Source organism: Piliocolobus tephrosceles, chromosome 1, assembly GCF_002776525.5.
Source record: "Piliocolobus tephrosceles isolate RC106 chromosome 1, ASM277652v3, whole genome shotgun sequence".
NCBI lineage: Eukaryota > Metazoa > Chordata > Mammalia > Primates > Cercopithecidae > Piliocolobus > Piliocolobus tephrosceles.
The window spans coordinates 91,024,949-91,035,330 of record NC_045434.1 but is presented as its reverse complement, the minus strand read 5'-3'; the positions used below and the strand labels follow the sequence as shown (position 1 = coordinate 91,035,330).

Sequence of the window (10,382 nt, the reverse complement as noted above, 5' to 3'; positions counted from 1 at the left end):
ACTGTTAGGTTTTGAAGGGAAGGCAAGGGTTAAAGAAAGACACAGAGAGAACTGGCGGCTCCTTGGCAACGCAGGTTTTACGTCCAGCACAAGACCTGAGGAGGTGGGGGACCAGCTTAATGCCAGACTTACAGGCTGGGGTAATTTATAGGTCTAGGTGGGGGTCCGGGCAGTATGGCTTGCTCGCCGGAAGGATAGTCATAAGATGTTCCTACGATCGGGTGGTTTGGACCTTTTTCCGGCGGATGTGATAGGCTGTTTCTTGGACCTTTGCCCCGCAGGATACGACAGGGATGTTCCCTCAGTTGGGCCTTTGCCCGGCAGGGTATGATAAAGGTGCTCTTGTGCCTTGTGGTCAGGTGGTTAGGCAGGATGTTTCTCATGGCCTGAATCCATATGGAATGTTTCACTCTGACGAGGTTCTGCAAAATGGCAGGGGGCTTACAAAATGGTGCAGTTTGGACTAACACCCACAATCCCGTCTAGAATGGGTTTGCTGGGAGGATTTCGTGTCAATTCTGTTCGCCTGATAAAGGAGGTTGCTTTCTCGGAGGCCACACACACAGACAGTGCTGGGAAGTGACCCATGCGTACCCTGAGAAATTTATCTGTTCAACCAAATTTCACGTTGGCAATGATCATTCCTCACCTCACCCAAGTTTAAGAGGAGGCTGGGTTCTGTAGGTTAAAACTGGCAAGCTGGAGAAAGCAGTGGAGGCCACTGCAGGAAGGTTCTCTGGCCAAGGGGGACTTTACAATTTTGACTTACAGTCAGGGCTGTTCCTGTTACAGTTGGCCCCAGTCAGAGGCCCGGATGAAACTCTGGCCCTGAGTGCAGAGACTTGGTTTTCTGTTTCCCAAGCTTCCACACGGTGGCGCCACCGAGCACCCACCTCGCCCTGGTTGCCGAGGGAGGCACGTACCTGGGTCCTTCGCGGTTTCCGCCCTTCTTCAGGTTGTGAGTCCCACGTCGGGCACTAATCTTGCACCTTTAAAAAAAAGAAATCTTCACCAAAAGCTTCTGAAAGGCAGAGGACTTTTCTTAATTAATTTGTATTCTTTTCTCTCTCCAATGCCTACCAGAGGGCACTGCACAAAATCATATACTGGGGATGCATTTGTTAATGGAGTTGGTGGAAACAGGAACAAATTAAGATAATTAAATTTTTAGTAACGGTGGGTTAAGTAAATCTTGATGCCTGTACACATGGAATCCCTGTGATGATAAGAAATGGACATTTGGTCTTTGTCCCTGTTCCTGACGCTGAGCATCTGAAACCCCTGGAATCTCTTGAATGACAGGGGTGAGGGAGCATCTTTTGTTACTCATAACAATGCCCTTGCAGCCATACTGAGTGTGTGCTAATGAGGTGACTCTTGGTGGACCCCTAGACAGCTTCAGGATGGGGCTGGTTGCCAGAGGAAGCAACCATGTGATTGGAGGGCTGGAGCTTTCAGTCCCAGGCTGGGCCTCCAGAGAGCAGCTGGGGCAGGACTTCAATGACCAGTGGCCGATTATTTAACCAACCATGCCGAAATAAAGTGACTGCCATAGAAACCCCAAACAGTGGGGTTCAGAGAGCTGTCAGGCTGCTGAGCGGGTGGGGTGCCGGAAGGGTGGGCACCTGGGGTGGGCCTCGGAGCTCCGTGCTGCCCCTCATAGGTGGCCCTGTGTTTCTCTTCCACGTGGCTTTTCCTAAGTTGTATTTTTTGTAACAAACCAGTAATCATGCGTAAAGTGCCTCATTGAGTCCTGTGAACTCTTGTAGCAGATTATCCAACCTGAGGAGGGGTATTTTAGAAACCTCCAGTTTTAGCCAGTCAGTCAGAAGTATGGGAGGTCAGGTGCTGCAATTGCCATCTGAAGTGGGGGCAGTGTTGTGGGGCTGAGCCTTCACCTTGTGGGGTCTGTGCTAACTCTGGGTAGTTAAGGTCAGAATGGAATTGCAGGATGCCCTGGTGGTGTTCAGAGAGTTGGAGAATTGGTTTATGTGGGGATTTTAAAAAAAGGAAATATAACTCCCACACATTTGGAGTCGGAAGTGTTGTTAGGCAGAATGGTTCAGGAATTCCATATAATGTAGCTGTTTGGAATCAATCACTCAAAAATATTTAAGAATTGGGGAAATGTTTTAAACATAGTCCTAATTGAAAAAGCAGATGATAAAGCAGCTGGGAAAGGGCAAGGCTGTGGCCCACAGGGTGGACGTGGAGTGGGGGTGGGGAGTGGTTTAATGGGACATGATTGCTCTGCATGAGACAAGGCCACGGAACTCGGGAAACAAAGCTTGTTTTGAGCAACAGTCATGTCAGATTTTAACAGGAGGCAGAGCAGAGAGAAGATATCTTTACATAGGTGAAGCTAAGAGTTTGTGATAAAGTGTTCTCAGCCTTCACGTTCACAGTCAATTGATTTTCAACAAGCCCGCCAAGCCCATTCAATGGAGAAAGAATAGTCTTTCCAACAAATGGTGCTGAGACAAGTGGGAGCCACACGCAAAATAATGAAACTGAACCCCTTCCTTCCTTCATACACACAAGTTAACTCAAAATGGGTCACAGCCCTACACATAAGAGCTAAAACTAAAACTCTTAGAAGAAAATATAGAAGTAAATCTTGAAGACGGAGGGCTTGAATGTCTTTGCATATGCTATTGAGGCTTTATGACTTTACTTTCCACAGTTAGACCTACAATCCACTTGGAATTGTCATTTTGTCTGCTTGTGAGGTCCAGTTTCATGAGAATGAGCATCCAATTGATCCCATAAAATGTATCGAAAAGCTTGTGTTCAGCAGTGCCACTTTTGTCACAGAATAAATATACTACACGTGTGTGTCTTTTTCTCAGGCCTCTGTTTAGTTCTGTTGATCTGTTTGTCCTTGAACCAGCCGGGCAGTATCTTAGTTACCGGAGTTATTATGATAAATCTTAACGTCTAGTACTGTGGATCCTCCTATGTCTTTTCTTTTTCATGATTCTCTTGGCTACTCTTGGCCTGTCTATATACTTTTTAGAGTTAACTTGTCAATTTCTATAATTTCAGCAAGAACTTTGGGATTGGGATTGCACTGAATCTATATGTTACGTTTGGGAGAACTGTCAGCTTTACAACAGCATGTAAAGCTACTATGAACATGGCATATCCCTTACTAAAAACCTTTTAGTGGCTTCCTAGCCTGCTTAAAGTCCAAATTTTGCAAAGTCCTCATTGGCTTGTCCTCTGCCTGCCCCTCAGACTTCATCTCCTGTCTCTCTGGGCTCCATTTACACCACTCCAGCCCTTCTTTCTGCTCCTCCATCAGCCCAGGCTGGCTCCCACCTGAGCACCTCTGTTCTAGCTCTTTCCTCTAACCATGGGGCCCTTCTCCTGCTCTCCCCGACGTTGGATTCCCTGTTATTCGGGGACAAGGTAATGTAGTGGATGAGAACGGGTATGTGGGGCCCATGGGCCTGGGTTTGAAACGTGCCTCTGCATTACTAGCTGTGTCCCCAGCATGCTCCTGTAATTGTCATTTCTTGGGCTTCTTCAGCAATTGTTAAGAAGATGAGATGAATGGGTGTATGTAATGGAGCAGTGCTCAGCAAAGAGGAAGAACTTAATACTGTTAATCATCTTCTCACTCTCCAGCAGCCTCCTGGTCCTACAGAAGCAGCCTAGGGATTCCCTATGCTCGAATTCTACTCTTATTCTCTACACGGCAATAATGCACCCTTTCTTTCTCTTGATCACATTCTCTGTGAGGGTTCTAATGCATCCAGGAGCTCCCCCTTCAAGCACAGCCCATCTAACACACATTTCAGATACTCTTGAGGCTGTTGACTGGGATATCAGGTTGCTCTAATCCTAAAGATAAAAAAGGTCTGGAGAGAAGAAAATAGGTATACGCTGGTGAGAACTGGCAAAAATCCCTCAATATACCATCAGTATAACCCGCTTCATCGTCAAGTACCATATTATATTTCTTTACTTTTTAAGATAATTACTTGATCCTTCCCACCACCACCTTACCGCTCTTTTAGTCAGAAATTGAATATTATCCTTCTTGAAGTATTTCCAATCCTTGAGGTGTCTAAAACCCTGGGTGTGGCAGGAACGGGGGTGGGGGTGCTTCAGGGCCAGTTTCAGATAACCTCCTTTCTCAATTTCACCAGAAAGCGCTACTCCCTTGCTGTACTGGCTTCTGGATGTCACAGGACATTGCCTTCAGTGACTGGTCTGCACACTGGAAAGACATGAAGATTGTGTCTGTCAAGATCACAATCTTGCGCTGGCCATGGGTGGTTGGGTTATGACATGGGAGATACATGTTTGGCACCATGTTTATGGTTCTTTTCTAAGTACAGTACCCTGAAGTTTTGGCTAGATGTCTGTCTCCACCTACAGACTATGAGTTATTCAATTCATTTCCACCCCCTTTCTCCACAGCACCTAGCACAGGGGCACCTAGCACCTAACATGTGGCAAAATTCTGATAAACATTAAGGAAGAGTTGACATTAAAATGTATAAATAAAAGTAATTTAATGTCTAACAATAATGGATTCATAAGACAAATTCTGATAAATGCAAACAGATGATCGCAATGTACTTGCTAAAAATCAGGCTAGCATTGATTAAGCATGTGAGATGTTCACAGCATAACATCAAGCAAAAAGTGCAGTTACAGCGCAGCTGTGCAAGGGATCATCACCTGGGTATTGGCATGGTGTAGGGGGTTGTTTTATCCTAGAGTGAACAGAGGGTAGGGAGAAAAGGAGTGCAATCTGCCCCCCATCCCCAGCCATAGGTCAGAAATGAAGTTTCTTCTGAACAACAGGCTATTATCCAGCAGTTGTCCAATGGTGAACCATATGGGTATACCAAATTTGTTAATTAGATAGTTTTAAGGTTTTGCTTTTATTTTTGTTTCTTGGTTATAGACATTGCCATGGTGGACATTTTCCTGCTTATTGTTTTTAACATCTGCTTAAATAATTGTTTTGGGATAAATTGCCAGGATAATGATGGCTGAACCAAAGAATTCAATTTTTTGTGGCTCTAGCTTGGCAATGCTGAGAAATTCAAGCCATGTTTTTAGTTTAGAAACAAAGTGTATTGATGAAGCACTTGTTTGCTGGGGAAATCATTATGTTGAGTAGATAAAGGCTCACCCAGCAAACTGGAAAAGCTGTTGGCTTCAGTATTTACCTATGATTTTCTCTCCAACCTTCAGGGATGTATAGATGGAGTCTCTGGTTTGATGATCTGTCCTTTGGCGCCCCCTTCTGGAAGACTCAGTCATCAGCCTGTGCGGGCCCTCCCAAGGGAGCTGTGTGGGGTGAAATGGGGCCAAGTAGAAGGGGCCGGCTGGGAGAAGTCTTGTGTTGGGGTGAGTTGGCAGAGGGGACCCCACCCGTCACTCACACAAGGGCCCAGGTAGCATCTGTAGGGATGTCGAGCCTGAAGGTCTGGCCCCCTCAGAGTAGGGTGACTTCCACATTGCAGTTGGTGATTTACTAATGAACAACTCTGGTTCTGCCTCTTCTTTTTCACCTCCCATCCATCACCCAACTGATTTAAAAAATCCTCTATTAGCTTCCTCTCTTGTTTATGTATCACAGTCTTGCCCTGGCCATGGGTGGTGGGGGTTGTGAGGCAGGGAGTGCATGTTTGGCACCAAGTCTGTGGTGCTTTTCTAAGTACAGTACCTCGGAGTTTTGGCTAGACGTCTGCCTCCACTGACAGACTATGAACTGGGTAGGATAAAGTTCCAGCTGTAGCTTGGCACAGGGTCTTCTGGTCTTGTCTCCCTCCTGCAACTCCAGCCTTGTTTCTTCTAACTTCTTATGGTGCACCCTGTGGACTCCATCCCCTGAGCAGGTCGCACTCTTTTTAATTTAATTTAATTTAATTTTTTATTATACTTTATGTTCTAGGATACATGTACACAACGTGCAGGTTTGTTACATAGGTATACATGTGCCATGTTGGTGTGCTGCACCCATTAACTCATCATTTACATTAGGTATATCTCCTAATGCTACTCCTCCCCCCTCTCCCCACCCCACGACAGGCCCCAGTATGTGATGTTCCCCTTCCTGTGTCCAAGTGATCTCATTGTTCAGTTCCCACCTGTGAGTGAGAACATGCGGTGTTTGGTTTTCTGTCCTTGCGATAGTTTGCTGAGAATGATGGTTTCCAGCTGCATCCATGTCCCTACAAAGGACATGAACTCATCCTTTTTTATGGCTGCATAGTATTCCATGGTGTATATGTGTCACATTTTCTTAATCCAGTCTATCATTGATGGACATTTGGGTTGGTTCCAAGTCTTTGCTATTGTGAATAGTGCTGCAATAAACATATGTGTGCATGTGTCTTTATAGCAGCATGATTTATAATCCTTTGGGTATATACCCAGTAATGGGATGGCTAGGTCAAATGGTATTTCTAGTTCTAGATCCTTGAGGAATCGCCACGTTGTCTCTTTTGCACTTCCAGGCCTTTGCCTGTGCCGTGTCCTCTGTCTGGAGCGCCTGGTCCTCCTTTCCTCCATGCAACTCAAAATGTCTCTTCCAGTCGCAGCTGAAATATGACCTCCCTAAGGAAGTCCCCCTCAACTCCCCAGGCGGAAGGTGTTCCTTTCTGGGTGCCTGGAGCACCTGTCTGTGTCACTCAGTTGGCTTCCACGTGCCTAGTGACAGTGTGTGACTGTCCCCTCACATGTCCCCACCCTGTGAGCTGGCTCTGTGTCTGATGCATATTGCCTAGCAGAAGGCCTGGCACACTGAAGGTACTTAAGAATATTTTTTGAATGAATGAAGGAATGAATGTGCTTCATGACGGTGGAGTTTGGGGGTTCACTAGTTGAGGGAGGATACCCCAGGGAGATGTACTTAAGTGTGTGTCTGACTCCACCCAAACCCTGGAGCTGGGAGGACAAGCTCTGAGGCAGGGAGATAGATAATGGGACCTTTTGTGATTCTTAGATGCTTCAGATCCTGCTCCGAGGGATGTGGGCTCCTGAAACTGGTTGAGTTAATTTTAGCAAGTTAAGTGTTGTGATGTCACCTGAGGAATGCAATTAAGGCTCAGTCCTGCTGCTGAAGGACCTGTGAAGCATCACAACACTGGCTGCCATAATTGGAGGCGCTGAGAATGGGTGGGATGTGGGGCTTGGTGGTGGGTTCCCAGCTCACACAGCTGCCTCCTGCCTGAGCACTGGGGAATCTCTGGGATCAACTACAGGCTGGATCTGTGGATTTGGATCCTCACCTCAACCGTGACAGGTCAGTGCCTCTTCCAAGAGAATTGTGGGGTGAGGGTCTGTGTTAGGTCTGTGCAGGTTCTAAAAAGCAGAGGTGGGTACAGATGACTTGTTTTAGAGAACACGTACAGTGTGGATGGACATCCTAACAGTACAATCGTGGCCCAAGAGGGGTGTAGGACCCGAACTGAAAGCATGCCTTTGGGCTTGTTCCCAAAGACATGGGTTTGAGCAAAGCTCCAGGTAGATCGGTTGTGTGATCTTGGGGAAATTGCTTATCCTTTCTGGGTTTCATTTTCCCCTTAGGAAAATGGGAGTAATGATGCCTGCTTCCTATGGCCCACGTGAGGGTTACCTGGGATATGGGATAATTTGTATAAAGTGTTCATCTGGTGCCAGGCTGTCTCCACGAGCAGTGGAAGCAGCAGTTGTCCTGATTCCTATCTGCAGAGTCCAGGGAGCACTGGACTCTGACCTGACAGGGAGATCTTGTCGCCCGAAAACTGGGGTCTCATCTCCACAGGAAGTGGGGAGTGGAAGGTCACAGGCATCAGAGCACCAGAGAGGAGCTGCACAGAGGCTCTGGGGGGGCCGTGGGATGTAAGCGCTGAAGGGATGGTGCTGATGGCATGGGGACTCCCTTTGGAGAGGGTGGCACAGTGTGGTGGCAGCAGGAAGAGAGGTGGGATCCACTTACTGCCTGTACATTCAACTGGGAAAGAAAACAATCGCTCCAGAGCAGGGCCCAGTTTTCTGCGTAGTGTGGTTATTCTAACATTCTGTTTGTCGCGCAAGACAGTTTATGGTAGTGCGGATTCTGCCTTTTCAAGGGTTTAAAAATATTTCTATTGGAAAGCAACACAAACACTGACTTGCTTCAGAGTCTTTAGTTTCTCCCCATTCTTGACTTGAGGCATCTGCTAAAATGGGGTAGGTTGGAGGGAGGAGGATGCAGCTCCTGTGTCCGGAAACCCCTCAGTCCCAGCAAACAGAGTCCTGTCTTGAGAATTTTCAGGGAAGCTTCTTGCAGGGTAGCGACTTTGAGTCACGTTTGCACGGGGTCGGATGAGTGCAGGGGTCCTGGTGGCCTGAGACTGGGTGCAGGAATGTGGGCAGGTACAAGAGGGAGAAGGCTCTTGGAGGAAGCACCATCTGCTGTGGACTGGCTGGGACAAGGTGCTGTTCTCTCCTCCCAGATTCTTCACCCACTGTCCCCGGCTGCTGCACCCCTGCACCTCCACGTCTGCCCCCTGCCCGGGGCCAGGGCCCAGCAGTCATGACAGACACCCCAGTGGAGGAATCCCTCTTCCAAATCATCCACTGCTTCCACCAGTATGCAGCCCGGCAAGGCGATGTGGAGACCCTGTCCCTGCAGGAGTTGCAGGCCCTGCTTGTGGACAACGTGCCCCGCTTCATGGACAGCTTGGTACGCAGGGTCTGGGATCAGGGTGGGGGTTGAAGTGGGGCCCGGGCACCGGTACAGGGTGGATTCTGGGGTGGCAAGTGAGTGTTGAAAGCAAATACTGAGGTTATTACAGAGGGTGCTGTCTCTCATGAGAATCTTTTTTTTTTTTTTTCTTTCTGGAGATGGAACCTGACTCTGTTGCCCAGGCTGGAGTGCAGTGGCACAATATCTGCTCACTGCAACCTCCGCTTCCCAGGTTCAAGTGATTCTTGTGCCTCAGCCTCCTGAGTAGCTGGGATTATAGGCGGCCACTATCACGCCTGGCTAATTTTTGTATTTTTAGTAGAGATAGGGTTTCACCATGTTGGCAAGGCTGGTCTTGAACTCCTGGCCTCAAGCAATCCACCCGCCTTAGCCCCCCAAAGTGCCGGGATTACAGGTGTGAGCAACCGTGCCTGGCCCTGAGAATCTTTAATTCATGGGATGGCGGGATCTGTGGCCACAGTGGGGTGGCCCCGGCACCGCTGTGTTTTTTGTCCTTCCCTCTCCCAGAACTCCCTGCCTGGCCTCCCTCCAGCCCAAACTTAGCTAATTTCCTGAAACTCAGTCCTAACCCCAAACCTGTTTATGCCTCTGCCCATCTACTTCCTGAGTACAGTCCCTCCACCTCTCCTCTGCCCAGAGGCCCATCGAGGCAGTGCCTCTGCCCCTCACCCCATGCCACCTTCCAAGCCCTTTGAGTTCAGCCCCTTCTCCTGGGCTGTACAAGCCTGGCCCTCCTGCTCCCATGCATGGGGGAGGGATAGCAGGGGCTGCGGTGGCCCCCCTAACCAGAGTAGGAGTAGGATGGGGTGGGGTTAGGAAACATGACTTCCCCTTCCACCTCCTGTCCCCAGAATCTCTCAGACCTGGACAGGCCCAGCTCCCAAATCCAGGCTTAGACAGCCCTCAGGCCCTGCCCATCTTCTTTGGCATCAGACCCAGACCCGTGATTACTGGGCTCCTTGGGATCTGCAAGGCCTGCAAGGGTGTCTGTGGGGTGCTCCTGTCTATCCATGCCCCGGGGTGTCTGGACTGTCATCTCCAGAGGACTTCTGGTCCATCCTGACTCAAGGCCACTCCATCCAGGAACAGGCTCTTCTTTGGTCACTTCCCGTTTCCCCAGCCTTGCTTACTTGCGTCTGCTTACTGGAGTGTTACTCTGAGTGTTGTAGAGAGGGTCGGAGCGAGGGGGAAGTGACTGTGGGTGGTCCTGTTTCCAGGAAACCTTGTCCTTTCTAGGGCAAACTGTACCAGGACAGCCAGGACCCTGCACTCATGGGGCTCAAAGCCCCACCGGGGTACGGGGCCCCTGGGGACAGATCCTGGACACAGGACAGCCCTGGGGAAGGTGGGCCGAGGTGAGGGAAGCTGGGAGAGCCTGTCCCAGGCAGGAAGCCTCCAGCTCCTCTCTGGGTGACCAGCTTTGTGGAACAGTTAAGATCACAGGAACAGGTGGTGGGAGTGGGCCCTGAGGAGACAGAGGCTGCAAACCTGCCCACAGCTGCTTCCCCCAAATGGTTTCTAGGGCTTCACACTGGCTCCTCATGCCCACCAGCCAAATCTTGCTGAAAGCTGCCTCATCTGCCCTGCCCAGTGCTCCCGATGTCCACCTTGTGTCTTCCCGCTCTGTCCCTGTGCTGTGCTCTGGCCCGTGACTTTCTTCGTGCTGTTCCTTCCACCTCAAATG

At 49.1% G+C, this 10,382-nt stretch overlaps 1 protein-coding gene across 7 annotated transcripts in view; it reads left to right on the top strand.

Annotated features, from left to right (window-relative positions):
- The window catches only part of LOC111543685 (protein S100-A15A), a 79,737-nt gene that overhangs the window by 68,280 nt on the left and 1,075 nt on the right, over positions 1-10,382 (top strand). For 6 of the 7 annotated variants that reach the window (XM_023213780.1, XM_023213782.1, XM_023213783.1 and 3 more), the window contains one exon: positions 8,445-8,674. In XM_023213780.1, coding sequence (XP_023069548.1) covers positions 8,525-8,674 — 150 coding nt within the window. In that variant the 5' untranslated portion in view covers positions 8,445-8,524. Of the gene's footprint in view, positions 1-7,238; positions 7,271-8,444; positions 8,675-10,382 lie in introns of those variants that run through there. The other variant, XM_023213784.2, reaches the window with a different exon arrangement.